The following is a 17,952-nucleotide window of genomic DNA, read 5'->3' on the forward strand; positions in this document are numbered from 1 at the left end:
GTGAGGTGGTGATACGAAGGCAGCCGAAGAGAGCAACTACATGGTGTTTCTAGAGCGCGAGACGTCAGGCCATGTTGCCCGAATCACGACATGCAATGCGTAGCGAAACCGGCGCCATCGAGCCTCCAAAGAACAAGGAGCCTGTAGCCAAAGCAGGGTCACTGGCTAAGTCATAGATAACGGCACAATCATGTCTACCGAAGCCAAGCATCCTACGATGCGCTTCTCGAACGACGGACCCGAGCACCTCGCGTCCGAGGCTGTGCGGCCCTTTCGCCAGCAGCCGTGGGCCCGAATCTCTTCGCTGCACGCATCTGCGGCCCATTGGCTATTGATTGGAAACGCTGTTGGATCTCGTGTCGCTGCTCAGGGCCTTCATTTGCGTGGTGTAGCAGACACCCGCGGGCCGAACATGTGACGTTTGTTTACGGGCCTTCCTGATTGGGTGTCCCTCCGTTTGTCGAGGCTATATTGATCTCATCTCGGCCAAGGGTTCCGAGGCCCCTCCACTGCCCCCGGCTAGAGCCAGGACAAACTGCTTCAAGTTGAGTCAACATTCCTGTGCGACCTGGGTTCATCAGGCTTGAGGTGATGATGATGATGATGATGATGGTGGTGGTGATGGCTAACTTGGCTAAGGGGTCCCCTCTTGTCGTGCAGCCAATAGGTGGCTTGGTGGTGGTGAACAAGGTTGGCTAGCCATCTTTGAAAATGTCGCACGGGAGGTGGTGGCGATTCACGAACAGAGGCGAGAGAGGTGAGGATAGCGTGTGGGCGATGGGGTTTGTCAGGGTCGGGTACGAAAACACTCTCTGACAGGGCCAACGGCAAAGAACCTTGATGGCTTGTCCCCGTCCGTTTGCGCAACGCCGGCTACGGGCCCGTTGTCTGATTTGAGCGGTGAAGGGGCCGGCGCCGCGGGGACTGACAAGGACCGGGGGCGGGAGGAGGTCGTTCGCTCTGTTGGCGCACGATAGGGCTCGACGATTGGGCACGACGGTTGGTATGTTCTGAATAGCTGTCTGTCAGCCCTTGAACGGGTTGACAACGAATGTGCGTGCAGAATGGCTGTTCGAGGGGTAGCGGTCCGGCAGTTTTGTGGTGGCGAGTGAGGGGTAGCGACGATGGCTTTCAGGGTCTTTTCGGTGATGGTATCTGTAGGTAGACTTTGTGGTTGATGGGTGCGGTGCAGCTGCGGATGCAACAGCTGCGGATTCAACAGCTGCAAGCCAGGGCAGGGCACAGCGGGTGGGTGTGGTGGTGCAGTACGGCGTATCGCAGCAATTGTTAGGGATGGCATGCGCAGGATTGGGCCGGCGATAGAAACCAGGGCCGAAGCTGCGCAATGGTGGTGGACGGAGAGTGAGGCCTTTCAGGAACAAGGATCGAGAGAGTGTGTGTGTGCGTGTGTTGCTGCTGTGTGCTGGGATGCAGTGTTATCTGATGCGAATGAGTGGTGGTGGATGCCAATACCCAGCTGTCGGCCGGGGACACATCACCTCAGCCAGTGATGGGTAAGGTACAGAGGTCAGAGGTCCAGTTCAGCGGGCCACAGGTGCCCTGGGCGGTCACAGCGGCAGCAGCGACAACGGTTTGTTTGCGAGTGTGTGCCCGCAAGCCGCCCTCGGACGCCGGGGAGCGTTGCGTTTGACTCGGGGGCCGCGACTTGCAAGAGAACGGAGGAGTCAAGTGTCGAGACTTTGACAGGTGCGGATTGGACAACGAGGATGCAACATGAGGGAGGGAATCTCCTCCTCAGAGACTGACTGGTTCAATGGAAGGGGGTGTGTGCGCATCTCGTGGTCGTGTTTGAGTAGCATCTGTCAAAAACGCAAAACTCTTGGAGGGGTAGACGTAAACGAAGGAGAATGATAGTGAGGGTGCAACGACGAAGGAGAGGAGGCAGTGCAGGACGGCTGGCATCCGTTCCGTGTGAGTGTGTGAGTAGCCAGTGTGTGTGTGAGTGTGTGTGGTGATGTCGGGCCTCCTGACGATGATGGTATTTCCCGGCGGGTGAAGATGGGCATCTATCAGAATGCCATGTTTTGGTTTGGTATGGTAAGCAAGCAGGAGAGGGTGTGCAGTGTGCTACTGCATCTCCTTCACATCACTGACTGAGAAAAGTAAGGTCTACCTTGGCGGGGGTAAGGTTCCTTCTAATTGACTAGGTAAGGTAGGGGAGGGAAGGGAGGAAGGGACGCGCTAGTGTCGGTACCGCGATAGGGCCAAAGAAGGTACGAATAGCATCGGTTCCATACCTTACCATCAGGTGGAAGGGAAGGAAAGGAAAGGAAAAAGGTAGGGACAGGTCGACATCGGCACGGCTAACACGCCGCAAACCGCACGCCCCTTTCTGCAGGGCAATTATTGCCGTGTTGCGGGTGCTAGGTGCGGGTGCGCGGGTGCGGGTGGTCAGGAACATGAACATGCCTCACCCCTATTTTCCCGCACGTAAGGTATCTACTTTTACTTTGGAGAGCAGTCCCGGATACACTGCAATTTTCATCTCAAGAGACGGGGCGACACTCGACAGAAAGACACGGGTACGCTTCCGCAAGAGACACTCGGCTCACTGCCTATCCCCTGCGAGGAGGGGATGGATGCAGCATGCAGCACCTGCTGCTTGTAGGGGGCGGAACTTGGAAGATGCCGGACGAGAAATGGGAGCTGAGGGCGCTGAAGTTCAGCAAAAGGCGGGTTTGGAAAAGTTAAAGCAGATGGCATCTGCGTCGAGCGGGCCTGCGGCAGATCTTGTGTTTCGAGAAAGGTGGAGACGGGAGTGGAGGGGAGATGCGAAAATAGAAACCGAGAAATGTCTTTTTTTTTCTCCCTCCTCCGAGTTTTGATGAGATGAAATGTGTGCGCAGGGAACATGAAACTTCGGCAAAAGGAAAGAGGATGCCTGCGCCGTATCGTATCGCATACCAGGTAGGCGACAGCCTACTGCGGTATCTACTTGGTAACTTCTCACTTTCTGCCTCCCCCGTGGCCTGCGGTCTTCCAGTGGAGAGTATCCGCCGTGAGAGATGGTCCTTTAGGGGACTTTGAACAAGGTTTGGCACCTCGTGCATCGCATCACATTGAACCATCGCAGCCAAGTAGTGTAGTCAGAGGGTGTCTGTGCATACCTACTATGCAGTAGGTATGCCCTCACTTCAACCACATCTGGCTGTCGCATTCCTCTTTGGCTGTAGCACAGCCGGCGGCCTTGCCCAAAAGCTGATGGTGTGTCTGTATCTGCAGAGTATCGCGTCCAAGTAGCGGGTACAAGAGCCTTGGAACGAATCACCGTCTAGCTAGATAGGTAGGGGCAGGAGGTTACAGGGCAACACCTCCTCCAATGCACCACCACCACAACCACCACCAGCACCAACGCCAACAACCGCACCGCTAGGTACAAAAACCCGGCGTAGCACCAGGCCCTAGGACGGTCGTGGCACAATGACGTTTGCGGTCGCCGATTGAGACTGGGAATACCGCTGTATCTTTATCCCCGCTCTGTTCCACACCTGCAGCCACCGACGTCACCGCAGCTGGGATGCTAATTCTAACGACGAACCACGACATCCACTCGCAAAGTGCTGCCTCCAGTGTGCCCCGTCCGCGATTCTGCCCGTGGTTGCTTTGCGCGCACATTACCGGCGCGGGCGTGCCTGCCGATTGGGGAGAGAGGACCCCGTTGCGTTGTTTACTTACTGCGTGCCTACCTGCAACTTACTTGCCAGTCCAGTTGCCATGTTGACTTTCTTCAGCGATTCGTCTTGCTTTCCACTGCTGTTTTTTTTCTGCCCATTACTGACCTCACCTGCTTCTGCGAAATTAGCGGTGTGTTTGGTAAAGTGACGATGACTTGCATCAACAACGACGAGTTAGCGATGTCTTCATGCACTGCGTTACGGAGCATCTGAGGACATGCCACCCCATCCCATTCGCGTCCCCATCCCATCCTTCCCCATTTCCAATCTCAACCCCAACTCGTGTCATCAACCCACCCCCTCCTCGTTGAAGCCATTCCCGGGCTCACAACCTGTCCTGTGTGGTGGCGAAAAAAGATACCTGAACATGCTTGAGCAAGAACCGGGCCAATGGCCACATGCACCATCGAGACAACAATGGCATCACATCAGTCACTAATCATGCAAAGTGCCTTGGGCTCAAACCAGCCACTTCGCCTTGCTTGCGCTTTTCGGTCTGGGGGTGGGCGTTCGCTGCCTGGGAGCCTGGGAGCAGCAAAAAGACCCTGAAGATCCCATCTGTCGAGGCGTGCGGCCTTGCCCCAATCCAACGCTGGGGCTGCGTGCAGCTAGCCGTGCCTAGGTTAGGTGCCTTGGATACACTAGCGCCGCCGCTTGCCTGCTGGCTGTGCGCGATCCTCCGTGTCATTCCCCGGCCGTCAGATGGTCCGCCGCTGCGCTTCGCTTCGCTACGGTGCGGTGCGGTGCGGTGCGATACCGTACCGCTCTGCAGACCAGCGACAGAGACCGATTACACGCTCACGCATCACCTGCTTGCTCACTCCCGGTGCTCTGTCGGTTTCTCTCACTGCCCGTCCGCGGTAACATACGCGGTACACATCCAGAGTACACACCCAAACTGGACGCACTAAACCGCCTGCCCGCCCACACCACCACCAACTCAATAGCCGCCTCCAATGAAGATGCTTCCCTCGGGTCACCGTACACCTGGGCTAAACAGGTAGAAAGAAAAAGCAAAGCCCGTACGCACCAGCGATGACGTTGTTTGCAGCAGGGGCGCTTACAAGCTTTTTTTTGGTCTTTTTGGCTTTTGGGAACCTCGTCACGTCTCGACCTCGGAGTCCCTGCTGCCGCCATCACGATCCTGTCGCGTCAGGCTGAGGGGAAGAAAACGGTAGGAATGCAGGAATGCATCTACCTAGTGCGCTTCATCAGTCGCCGACTGGGGAAAGCTCGCCTTGCCTCCGCCGCCTCGCCTTTTGCCCGTGACTTGACTTGCGGCTGACCAGCCATGATTGCCAATCAAGGATGGGATGGCATATGAAGCAGTCCAAAGAGAGAATTGCCACCGCTGCTCAACTCTGCTGCTGTCGAATCGGGTGCGTCGCGGTCTGCCTAGTCGTCGAGCCCTGGTCGACGTCTGTCGTTTTTGTTACCGTGGTATCAAATGATGCAGAGGGGTGCCGTTCTCTGCATCTCGCAGCCATCTGGCTCGTGATTGATGCAACATGGCCATGCTCTCTGAGGATCGAAACCGCGGACCCGATTGTCTCTCGGTTGTGGGGTTATTGCACATTGGTAGCTTGTCGTGACAAGGAAACCCGCCAAACTCGCAGACCGACCGTCCAAAACCGAATCAAACGTCGGCTGAATGGGACCACCATGGGCAAATGCGTGCGTACTCTTGCTCCATAACGGCCAACCTCCCATGACGGAGGACATCGTCATGGCCTCAGGCAATCCTGGAGGTTGCTGAGGTCTCGGGGTCCACCGTTCAGACTTCAGCTGCGCTAGGGTCTTTTGGGCTTGGTGTCCTTCCTGGGTCTTGGATCCTGACTTCCCTGCGAGCAGGTGCGGTACGTACCGAGGGAAAGCAAAAAACACTGAAGCTCGCCCGCCCCGCCGAGGCTGTGTCATCCAATCATTCCGCTCCAGCCCACCACCAAAGCTTGATCGAAGCTTGACTTCACTCTGCGTCACGAAGCAGGAAATGATCAGAGGTTCTTGATCAACGCAGCGCACAGCTGTTGCCCGCTCCTTGGCTTCCTCGACGCGTGCTACTGTGGAGAGTCCAGCATCTTGCTGAAACACGCGCGTCCACTTTTTCCTTCATCTCTGGTTGCGCCCAAGTTGGATCCTCGAACGGCCTTCCTTTCCGTCCCGCTCAGGGCTGGGGCAATGACACGGCGCAATCGGATGCTGCGAGCGAACGAAGGCAAACCTGTGACTTTGACGGCTTCGATCTCCAATATCGATGGCTTGCAAGCTGGGAACCTGGGTCTTTGGAACGGTATCGGCTCGGAAACACGCGCTCGACATTCTCCATCAGGACAAGGGGCCAGCCACTCAGTCCGATGCCTTTCCTCTGTACCATGACTCCCTCCGTTGTCATTCATACTACCGTACACGACAACGACATGCCCACTCACATTACAAGGCAACAAGATAACCAATTCACTCTAGCTCGCGCGCGCCAAGTGGTCATTCTTGACCTCAACTGGAGTGGCAGTGGCCCGGCTGTCGTCTGCCTCATCTTGTGCCTTGGCCCAAGGTGGCCGCCCGCCAGTCAGCATCAGGTCCGCCGTCTCCATATGCCACGGTTCCAACATCGTCATCCCCAGCATATCCATCTCCAGCAAATCCAATCCGGCGGAGCCTCGCTTGGCTGGCTTGCTGCTGGTTCCCTTCCCAGCATCCCAGTCCCCCGATTTCTTAGTCCCAAGTCTCCAAAGTCCAAATCCCCCAATTGCATTCTTTGAATCCTTCGTCCCATCCCATCCCATTCCCCCCAAGGGCAATCGGCTCTGCTCCCACTAACGTTCAGTCCTCCAGATGCCCCACCAGCTAGCTGTCAAGTCTCTCCTTGAACCCGCATTTTCAATCAATCATGTCGGCCATGCAAGAGCCTTGAGATCGTCCCTGTCCCCTTCCCTTCTCTGTCTAATTGGGCTCTAACCTAACCCCTTCTTCTGACCTTACCTTAAGTCTCCATCCCCGAAGCTCGCCGTCTACATTAGCTCCAACGGACGGGCATACGATACGAATTAGCGTCGGCCTCGCGGCAGAATGGCAGATTGTCTTTCCAAGTGGTTCCTCGGCTTGTCCACACCCAATCATCCACCGCACTAGCTGCTAGTAATCTTCGTTTCGTCCAAGGACGCCATCGCCATCGCTTGGCCTTTGGTCTTAGTGCCCCATCTCAGTGCTGCGATAGAAAAGGACCAAAATGCTACGTAACGTCTCTCGTCCTCCGTCCCCTCTTCACCCCGTCTCCGTTAGCCTCTTCCGTAGCCTGCCCCGATTCTCCGCCCCGAAACGCCTCCATCATGGCAAAAAGGAAGAGACATGGCGGCGAGTCAAAACCCCTCCCCCTCTCTGCCCCCCTCCTTGTCTGTAGTAGTGGCAGTTCCGCCTTTCCGTGTTGCCCGCCGCCGCAAAATTCGACTCAGTTGCCGCAACGGCGCCTGGTCCCAAAACAAAACCCGCCGCTAAAGCAAAGCGCCCCGGAGCCACAAGTTGAACACTTTGGACCGGCGCGTGGACCGACCAGCGCAACGTCGTGCCTTGGAGCCTCCACTTTCACACGACACTTTCACCTTCGCTTCACAATCGTCTTTCAGCGTCTCCAATTCCCCTCAAACCCCACTCTTTTATCCCATCCATGTTCTTCAATGTCCAAACTGCGAAATCCAAAACCATTACCACCACGCTCTTCTTTTAAGCCCCAAATTGGGCACCAGCCGTCCGTGTGTAAGTACCTCACCGGACGGGCACAGATGCGCGTTTGTGCTTAGCTTCAGCATGCGCATGTGTGTGCCATTCGTCCCCGCGTACCGAACGCAACCGCCGCGCCGATCTCCCTCCCACCACGCGGCAAAGCTCCTACTCCTCCTCCTCCCTCCATCTCTTGACGTGGAAGACTACGTGCGCTCTTCTTTCTCTCATCTCTCACACGCCCACGCAACGCATTTCACATGCAGTGACATACCAACAACAACAACAACAACAACAACAACAACAGACGCAAGATGTGTTCCTTGACACCCCCAACCAAACCGGACGATCACCCCCCTTTCCCACATGAGATCGGCGCGGCGTCTTTCCCCCTTTCCCCCCTCCCCTGTTTTAATCTGAGCCACTCGTTCATGGAGTTCTTTGCCATTCCCAGGTTCTCGTCAGAAAAGAAAAGAGAGAGAAAAAAAAAAGGGAGAGAGTTTAAACTTATCCCTCCCATTGGGTGTGATATGCTTGTAATGCCTCGTTTCGGGTTTTCAGCTGCAACTCGCGGTACCAGCCGTTCAAGCCGGTAGGTTAGGCAACGAACGGCTGTGGTTCGTTACCAAAAGACCAGCCTCATCTCACATATCAACAAATCATCAACACTCCAACACATCATTGCCAAAAAGGACCAGCAACGGGGTGGCAAGTCGGTGAGAGCCGAACACACCTTTCCATATGGCCTTAATTCCCAAATGCGGGGGGGGGGGATGGGATGGGATGGGACGCATGGCTGCGCGCGTGCCCTCGTGCGTTTTGTGACGGGATTTTCCCATATCTCGATGGGCTGCTGCTTGCTGCTGCTGCCGCCCCCATGCCATGTGGTCATCAATCCCATCTATCTGATGCTTCCATGCCCGGGCTGCCGCTAATCGATCGAACCCTTCCCTTCCCGTCTTGTGCTAGGACGTCCAACAACAAAATCCTTCTTCTCTAAAAAAGGTCCCCCCTCCCCTCTACTCCCCCTTCTCGCCTGGGAACAAAGGAGTGGTCTGATGTTTTTCTATTGACGCATGCCGATCTCCAATATTCGTGCTGTCGAAACGGCTGCAGTTTTCCGTCATCGTGGGGTGTGTGAGAACCAAGCTGAACGCGGCGATGCTCTGCATATCAAGGCGCAAGCGAGATGGAGCAGAGTCGTTGTTTCAATGTGTTTTGTTTTGTTGTTCGCACTACTATTATATTATACTATGTCGCGACAATATGTACCGCTTATTCCATGTTCAGTAAGTTCCCACCAGCCGAGTATCCAGATCCGCCTCCACCCACCCACCCACCTGCCACCGCCTAATCTTGCTTGCTCTCCCAAAAACATTGACCCAACCACGCCCATCCTCACAAAAACTCCGTGAGCCCAAGTAGTTGTAGTCGTAGCAAGTAGCAAGACAGCACAATGCCAAACAAATAACCCAAACGATGCGACTAAGATGCTCGAAGCATTTAGCTTGATGGGTATAATCATCGTGTGAAACTAAAAGTACAGGTCGCCCTTTCCCAGAATCTCTGTCTTTCAAGAGATGTTTTCTCTGCGGAAACGGGGTCGAGTTTTGAGAGACACGTAGGCCCCTTTTGAGTTCGTCATCTAAACTGCAACCCTTGGTAAGCAACATGATGCCCGGGCGCGGAAAACATGATGAGCGCGCAACAGGATCGACTGAGCGAATAAGAAAAAACAATGAAATATCCCAGAGATCCGTAAAACGCCGAAGGGTGAGGGTATCGCCGGGTCCTCCGTGACCACTGGGAGATCTTCTCCCTCTTTGGCACATCTCTGACAACCAAAGAAAGCACAAAAACGTGGTTGGTCCGACCACCAACCTGTCCCGTTCCCGGGAAGAGCGAGTGTAGTGTTGCGTGGTATGGGGTTGAGCGATCGACAGTGAAGTGAATCTCGCCCTTGTCCACTCATCCTCCTCTTTCCCATCCCCTTTTCTCTTTTCGCGCCGGCCAAAACGAGGGTACGCCGATTCCGCCGCCACGCTTGATGAGTCCGCTGACCCAAATCGATGTCGGAGAATTCGATAATAAAATAAACAAAATTTGATGGATAAAGTCCAGCATATCGTGAGACGCCTTTGTGACGTTGAACCAAAGTGACAACCCCGCCCGCCAGTTCCTTTGCCGCCGCCCGACTTTTTGTCTTTGTCTCTTTCGCTCGCAGATAGGTGGATATTAAAACGAGGGTAGAGAAAGGTATCATGTAAAACCAGAAAAATAGGACAATGCGAACCGTCTAAAAAATCCCAATTGTCGTGCCACTCGGTGAGGTGCAGGATATATGAGTGGTGCCGAGAGTGGATATGGGATGATGATCATGACTCGAACCGGAAAAATTCGTGATCTCGTACTAGCCCTGCACGCGGCAGACTGTCTCGATGTTTCGGATGCTTCGATGCGAATTCGGTGTGCAGCCGAGAGCAAGCCAAACGCTCAAGCTTCCGATAAACGTGATTTAGTCGGAGTTGTGATCCTCGGATCCAGCCTCTGACCGGGCATCGCCCTTGTGCACCTTCTTGTGCCTTCGGAGATTTGATACAACGGAGAAGTGGCGTCCGCATCCCTCAACCTCACAAGCGAAGGCTGAGTTCGAGTCAGTACGAGAGCACAATACAATTGGGCTGTTTTTGAATAAGAGACATACGCTTCTCGCCAGTGTGGCTGTACATGTGAGTCTGGAGAGACGAGGGCCTGGTGAATCGCTTGTCGCAGACCTTACACTTGTGCTTCTTCTGCGTGCTGGATGAAACCTTGGAGCTGAACTGTCCCATCATCGACTGGGGAGCCGGAGGGATCTGAGGGGCCATCAGACCGTGGGGGCGAGGCAACGTCCTGGAGGTGACAGACTCGATGTCCGAGCCGGCGGTAGAGTAGTCAGAAACGGAATCGGCACCGTAGTAGTTGCCAAATCCGGACGCGGAGGAAACGGATGAGCTGGTAGAGTGAGTCGAGGGGAAGCCGTAGGCATCGCCGGAGCCCCTGTCACTGCGTGCGCCGTAAATGTTGCGCGGGGTCTCTTGGCTCATGGCGAGCATGCCATGGCTGGCGTCGAGTGCATCGGCGAAGCTCCTGCGGTCATCGTGATGTTGAATCCCTCTGTTGCTAAAGTCAATCATTGAGTTGCGTTGTGGCCGGGCCAGGACGTTGGGGTCCGAGACATCGACCAAGGAAGTTGAGGGTACTGACGAGTGAGAGAATCTTCTGGAGTGCTCGGGTTCCGGGGCGAGGGCGAAGGTAGAGCGCATGGGAGCAGGAGCGTATCCCATTGTCTCGTAAGGCGTGGGCGAGGCGGTGTAAGAGCCGTTGACGGGGGAGGCGGCCGTCGCGTAAGAGGCATCACCGTAGGCAGGGGCCGAGGTGGCGGCCATGCGGTTGATACTGAGGATATCTTGAGGGAGCGTGAGTAAGTCCGTCCTAGGCAGAGGGTCTGCCATGGGGAGACTACCTGCTGATGCTGCCGTCACTGGGATCTGGCCATAAGAACCCAAAGATGAGGCATTGCTGCTCGTGCTAGTGCGGGCAGTATGTGACCTGTCCAGACTCAAACCCGAACCGAGACCGTGACCGTTGCCGACCGCATACAAGCCGTTGGGTGCTTGAGGGGAGGACGAGGTGTTGGCCCAGGGGTTTGAGAACTGGGGAGAGGTGGAGGAAGTAGCGTAGGAAGACATGTGGTCGAATGTGTTTAAAGGTCCGAATCGTTGTTGGGAGTCTAGTGTCATAGTCATGATCGGAGTGTGTGGTGGTGAGAGAGTGTTGGTAGTTGATGTGAGAGGTGGGATGACGAGGTGTCCGTCAACAAAGGTTCGGAGGGATAGCGTTTGCTGATCAGATGCGAGTGTCCGACTATTGAAGAAAAGAGCCAAGTCGTAACACGGATCAGATAGAACTGGATGATCCCGTGGGAGATAGGAAGTTGAGGTTGGGGGATCAGCGAGGTTTAAGTGTGTGCCTGTGGACTACTGACACACTTGTATTTGAACCAGTTGAGAGCTGAGACCAATCGTTTGGGCCGACCAGGCAAGAGTCGTATGAAGCTTGTTGCACAGTGGTCAGCGGGACATGGGAGGAAGTGTGGAGACGCTTTCTCTGCAGACAGCTGTGACGACTCCGACTCAGAGTGATCGACAGCGCCAATATCCCGTGGGAAAGAGGCCGAGGCGGACAGGGTTGGGGGCGATTAGGTAGGGTAGCAGGCTGGTTCAGATTGGGACCGGGGGGCAGGCTGAGGAGGAGGAGGCTAGGACTAGGGATTGGTGCTGGGGACCGGGACTGGGACTTGGATTGAGGGTCGAGCAGACCAGGTGGTGGTGGTGGATGGAGAAAGAGGATGCGGATGTGGATGAGCGACAGCGGAGCGGATGCGCGGTAGTGCGTAGCGTGGTGTAGATTGGAAGAAAGCAGAGAGAAGAGATGGTGGCTCCAATTTTTGACAAGACGACCAGGAGAAAGGAGACCTGGAGTACGCCAGGGACAGTCGGAATGGGAGAAAGATCTGCGGTGTCGAGGACAGTTTGGTGAAAAGTCTCGAGGTCAATTGGGGAGCCGTGACAGGGACCCCAGGTGTCCAGCAGTGCGGTGTAATGCGAGGACGGACGGCTGTGAGGTCAGCCGGGAAGAGACGACTGTAAGGTCTTTTTTTTTTTTCTGCTCTGCGCCTGTGCTGTCCCCTCACACAAAGTTCGAATGGTGGGGGTGAATTTGTTGTTGTTGTTGGATGCGGCCGTGAGTGTGCTGCAGTGCGTGCCTCTGGCCTCGGGGCTTGAGGATTATTGCTTCTTTTTGCGGGTTATGTGTATAGTAGTGGTGCTCTCCCGCGTTGGATAGAGAGACTTTGGAACTTGGCTATGGGACGATGAAGCGAGGCGAGCAAGGCGAAGCAACAACGAGAAGGCGGAGCGCGTCTAAGGACGTTTGTGTATTTGCTTGGTGCGGTTTGAGGTTGGTTGATGGAGCTGATGATCTCTGATGATGAGCGTTCAGAAAATTGGGTCAGAATTGTAGATGGGTCCGAAAATGATGGGAGGCGAGGGAACAACGCTTTTACACTACATCTGGTGGTGCCGGGTCGGGAAGGAGAGACACAGAGATGAAGCTATGATGTCGGTTTACTTGGTGTTAGGTACGTTGTGTGGAGCGATGAGAGAGAAGGGGTGGGGTGTGTGGGAGACGGGGGGCGTGGGAAGGGGACAGGAAGGGGTGTGGTCTGGAAAGTGAGGTAGTCGACGAGAAGGAAAGAGGGCAAAAGAGTGAAGGGTCCAGGGTAAGGTAGGAGGGTATCGTTAGCCATGGATGGGATGGGGGTTCAACTCGACGAATGGACCGGGGGGGCAAATGGGGAGGGAGGGAAAGCAGAAGGGAAGGAAGGAGGTGGGGCCAAGGGCAGGGACCAAGTGAAGTGGACATGGTCATGGCTGGTCATGGCAGCAGCTAAGGTGCTGCTGGCACTATGGATACCTTCCCTATGACACCCGACTGCACTGAGGGGAGGAGGAGCACAGCGGTGGAAGCAGGCAGGAGCAGTCCTTGAGGTGGGAGAAGGAGAGGAGGAGAGAGAGAGACTTGCCCCGGTACCTTTGCCCTAGAAGTTGCCGGTACAGTCAAGGCCATGCCTGTACAGGTCAGGTACCGCGCTATGCGGGAGCAACTACCAGCGAACAGCGCGGCTGCCACCAGTGCATCTTCGTTCCGTCCGTCCACTTGCCAAGTACGGCTGAAGTATCTCATTCCGCACTCGCCTGCCCCGACTTGGTACTTTGGACAAGGCTAGCAAGTGCAAGCACCACCTGCCACCCACCTACACTACCTACCTACCTGTGACTTGCACTCGCACTTGCACTCGCACTTGCACCCGTACGCTTGCCTGCTCGCTCACTCACCACTGCTGCCACTGACTGCTGCGTGAGTGTCCTGTTCTCACGCGCCTTCCCCACCAGTCGCCAGTTCCTCCCTACACCACGTATGGAAAGGTTCAGTCCACAAGGTACCGGTATCTGTTTCTCCCGCTCGCCATCGCCTCTAGCGCATTGCCCATAATGTCGTGGAGAGGAGCTCACTCTCTTCTTCTGCCCCCATCTGCCCAATCCGAGCCATATCCACCGCACTAGCATAGCGTGAAGGTCAAGCTCGTGAAGTAAAGGTCAGGGTCGAGTAACGTAGGATGGCGGTCTTGGTTTCTGGTCGACCTTTTCTCTGTCTGTCTCTCTCTCTCTGACAGAAAAACAGGACGCACCCCAAAGGAGAGAAAAACGCCACTTATGACGGGCAGGCAAGGACACGGCACGGGAGGGGGCAGAGGCCAAGAAACCCCCGACCGGACGAGGAGCTTGTGCTTTTTTTTTTTTTTTTCCCTTCCTTGATGCTGGCGTTAGTAGGTAGACACGAATATTGGTGGGCGGACTGGCTCCTCATTCTCTCCTCCTCCTCTTGTCCAGGAACTGGGACTTCTCATTCGATAGGTGGGCGTCCAAAGCCGAAGCAATCAGATCGTGCTGAGTGGGAGGATGGATATGCAGGGTCTTTGCGAGAGAGAAAAAAGAAAAAAAAAAAACCACGACTCCTTTCCCCCTACCGCAAGGCCTACGCAGCTTTCGTACATGGGAAAAATCCCGCCATGCCAGATACGTAGCCAGCCTGCTAGCATCATGGCCAGATTCAGACTTCCCAAGCTTTGACTCGGAAACGGCGCTGTTCGCCACAAGTCCCTTGACCAGGCTGAGAAGGGTATCCAGATTGCCAGACACCTTATTTCTGAGAATGGTCTGCTTGAATGTGGATGGATGGGCTTTGAGAGCCAGGGTTATTTGGGCGTTCTCGTCCAACAGCTGTCCAACGATAGTGTCCCGTTCAGATATACATCACAGCAAGACAACGCGGGTGTGACTGCTTGTCGCCCAACGAAGGTCCTTTTTTCTTTGGTGTTTTGCCAAATGGAGGTGTGCAAAGCCCAAGTGCGGCCCTATTGATTTCTCTCCCCCTCCCCGGTGCGTGTGATGGCATCGTAGGTCTGCACCCGGAAAGTGTCATGAACGACGTGAAAGTAAAAAGAGTGGAGGGCAGGGCACGGCAATAACATCTGAGTGGTGAATTGGCTTCAGAGGGGAGCTCTCGACTGGAGCATCGCAGGCGCAAGATGAGGTACGTGACCCCGTGACCGCTTCCGCTTTGCCAGCAGCAGTCAGGTAGGTCCGTTAGTGGGTGGGCTACCATGAAAATGCGTCTCCTCCCCCCCTCTCTCAGTCTGTCCACTGAGCAAAGAGAAGGAAAAAAACAGAGCGGATTGATAACTTTGGTACACAACGCAGCCTCTTCATCGCACCGGGCTGCGTTCGCTCCATAGCGCCCACCTCTGGCATCCAAACGATGTCAACGGCATCCTTGCGAGTCGAGAGAAAAAGGACAAGGGTAAAGTTAGAAGATGTATTGCGGTACTGCGCGGCCGGCATGCAAAGGGCAAAGGAAGGGGGGAAAAAGAAGAAAAAAGGGTAGGGGTAAGCCATGAAGAAACTGTGAGGGCGGAAGGACAAGAGAAGTGGACCGCCATAGTACCACGCTCTGTGTACAGAATACCTTTTTTTTTTTTTTTTTTTTTTTTTTTTTTTTTTTTTGGTCGTCTGCCTTTTCCACATACGAAAATACTGCAGTACTATGCTCGCTCGCCCACTGGTAGGGAATAAGCAACCGGCAACCGCAGACTGATGTCAATGAGGGCGCCAAGAGAACAGACCTTCTGCTGGTGGGCAGGGGCCCTTGACATGGTGGGGTGTCCCTGGCCAAGACGAGGCGGCGTGTGGTTAGTTTGTTGTGCTAAGTAGTGAAAACCTCCTCAGGGCGTCTGCTCCTCGACCTCAAGTGCACCACTGACGTAAGGCACGTCAATGTATTGATGCGTTTCGAGCAGGGGGGCGCAAGATTGAAACAACCTCCACAGGTGCCCACCCGGAAACTGCTGTCATCAACTGGCAGGGGAAAGGGGAGGGGCGCGTCTGGGGGCTCTTTGGAATTGAGCCCTGGTGGTGAACAAGGTGTGTGGGAGGACCGACATTGAAGCACGACGATAGAGTGAGTGCAAGTGGAGGAGGGAAGGGAATGGGGGAAAAAGAAGAAGGGGACCAAAAAAGGGGAGCCACTCATTCAACAATCAGATTTGACCTTTCAACACTACCTCCAGGCTCCTCCCCATCGTCGAGGACACAGACGCTCAGAGACAGGCCCTGCCTTACAATACTACACTGCCTATCCGTACCAGAAGGATACCTTACGCAGCGCAATACGTACTACACAACGGGTACCCGTAGATGTTTCCACGTTCCCTGCCACGCTCTCTGCGCCTGCTGCTCTACTTGCCTGCCCCCCCAGTCCTCATCATCCCCATACCATACCCATCCCCTCCTCTGTCCTTTCCCTTCTGAAGGGGGAGGGGAGGGGAGATGACATGGGGCCTGCACAGATGAGGGCGGGCGGAATTGAATGAGAGGGTGCTGCTGGACCACATCGCAACCGCGGCTTTGGGCAGCAAGAATGGACGACCAGAGACAGAAGGGTTCGACATTGTCGTCATATCACCGCATCTCTGATACGTTGACATCCCACGCCTGCAACCCATCCCACCAAGAGTACGAGATGGACGCAACTCTGCGATCCCGTCGCCGCCCTCGCCGTCGCCGTGCCGGGGTAGCGACCGACATTGCCCATTTGCCTATTCGTATACCTTGACGTCCTCCAGCTTTTGATGAGATGACCGGGAGGCACGGAGCAGGGTGCCCGCCATCCCGCCTTCCACTCATGTCAACATCCAGTCGAACCGCCGCTATCACATCAACGACAGCCATGGAGAGCGTCTGATGGGGGGATGCGCGCCCGTCATAGCTACCATCAAACACGAATGAAAGAAAAAGAGAATGCGCCATAGTAGCAGTCTCGCAATCCCCTCCCGCACCACTGCTCTAGTACACCGCTGTGACTGCTACCCAAGCTCAATTCACCCATTCAGCCTTCAGTCCGCGTCTTTTGGATGCTTGGGTATATTCGCAGCCGATTTTGGCGGGCATGGTACTCCGGTGCAAGTCTCACTCTAGCGTCGACGCCTGCACGCAGACATCAGACGGGGTCCCTGGTGGCGAAATCCAACGCTGGCTGACATCAAACCCGCCAGGAAAACTGCACCGAGAATGCTTAAACGTCGGTTCCTGCTCAGTGCGTGGGAGGGAACAACGAAAAAAAGGTTACATGTATGACGCCAGTGTCAGCTTCCGCCTCCATCCACGACCACAAGGAGCTAGCTCATGAACACCTGTGGATGGCGTCCTTGCCGCTGTGATAATAGTGGTGGTGGTTGAGGTTTTGGTCTTCGTTCAGGGTATCTGTTTGTATCACGGTACGACCGGGGTTGAGGGAGCAAATTCGATGGGGTGTCATGTCGTCCACGAAGCCCTTCGTTTGTGGATTTGGACTGACGTAGTGAGTCTCTCTTTCATGCCCTTCCCCATCATCAGCATCCCCTTCATCTGCGGTTGCGACACGCTTGGCCAAGGAAAAGACGACCATCATCATCGCGCACTCGTCCTGGCAGGTTCCCAAAAATGCGCCGTATGTACTCTTCTCGTTGTTCGGCCTTCTGGCCGGCCGGGCAACGCTTGCCAAACGTCAAAGAGGCCCAGCGATTACATCAACGATCCGGGGTACCCTCGATTGGCGCTGCCCCTCATCCACCCTCATCCATCCTCAAGGGTGGAGATGCCGCTCCTATTCAGCATCCCGTACGTACCACATGTTGCTCTCTGCCCTGGATGCTGGGCTAATTCACCTCCTCTAGGTAAGTGAACGACGCTGCGATCTCTTGTTCTCACGTGCTGGGCCTGAAAAGTGTCCGTCTCGCCGTGTCGGCAAGGAGCTCCCCTCCACTCGACGATATCTGGCCCAGTTGTCCTCCACGCCAAGAAATCTCATCTCTCGACCAAAACTTTTCAGTCCATTTTAGGCACACTGGATATCTCTCTCTGAAATATCGTGGGTCGCTTTCGAGCGTACCATTGCCGCGCCTGCTGCCTCTCAGCGTTTGTCCCTTCACGCTCTCATGTCGATGTATTTTTGCCAGATTTGCGACCAGAACAGACTCGCGCCTTCAATGTGTTCACTCCCCAGTCCTTGATGTTTCTCCAACCTGGTAAAGCAGGGGCCACAACGATCAGTATACACTAGGAGTGCACGGTAGCAAATGTCTCGCGGCTTTCACGGATCTTTGATGCCTGAGGTGTTCGTGCGGTAAGGCATTTTCACCTCCAACCCCCGACGCGATGAGCGACAGGGGATTCGAAGCAGAAAAGAGGGCCCCGGTACTTGATTGCACCAGAGCCAAAAGACCCACGCATTCGACAAGGATGCGCAAGGGAGCTAATCCACCGTTCCTTTTCAGGGAGATGACGGATGATGGGAGTGGCGTTGCACTAGCAGCTATTCCGCTGCAGCCAGAGGACGACCGCAT

General features: G+C 55.2%; 1 protein-coding gene across 1 annotated transcript; it reads right to left on the reverse strand.

The window, feature by feature from the left end:
• Window positions 1-9,924: 9,924 nt before the first annotated feature.
• GCG54_00004852 (C2H2 finger domain transcription factor mtfA) lies at window positions 9,925-11,197 on the reverse strand (the record flags this gene model as incomplete). The annotated part of the gene is made up of 2 exons (XM_045404893.1): window positions 9,925-10,052; window positions 10,114-11,197. The coding sequence occupies 2 exons, from the start codon at window positions 11,195-11,197 to the stop codon at window positions 9,925-9,927; spliced, it is 1,212 nt and encodes a 403-aa protein (XP_045262836.1).
• Window positions 11,198-17,952: the final 6,755 nt, after the last annotated feature.

This window comes from Colletotrichum gloeosporioides (genome assembly GCF_011800055.1).
Source record: "Colletotrichum gloeosporioides strain Lc1 chromosome Unknown consensus_54, whole genome shotgun sequence".
NCBI classification, from domain to species: domain Eukaryota; kingdom Fungi; phylum Ascomycota; class Sordariomycetes; order Glomerellales; family Glomerellaceae; genus Colletotrichum; species Colletotrichum gloeosporioides.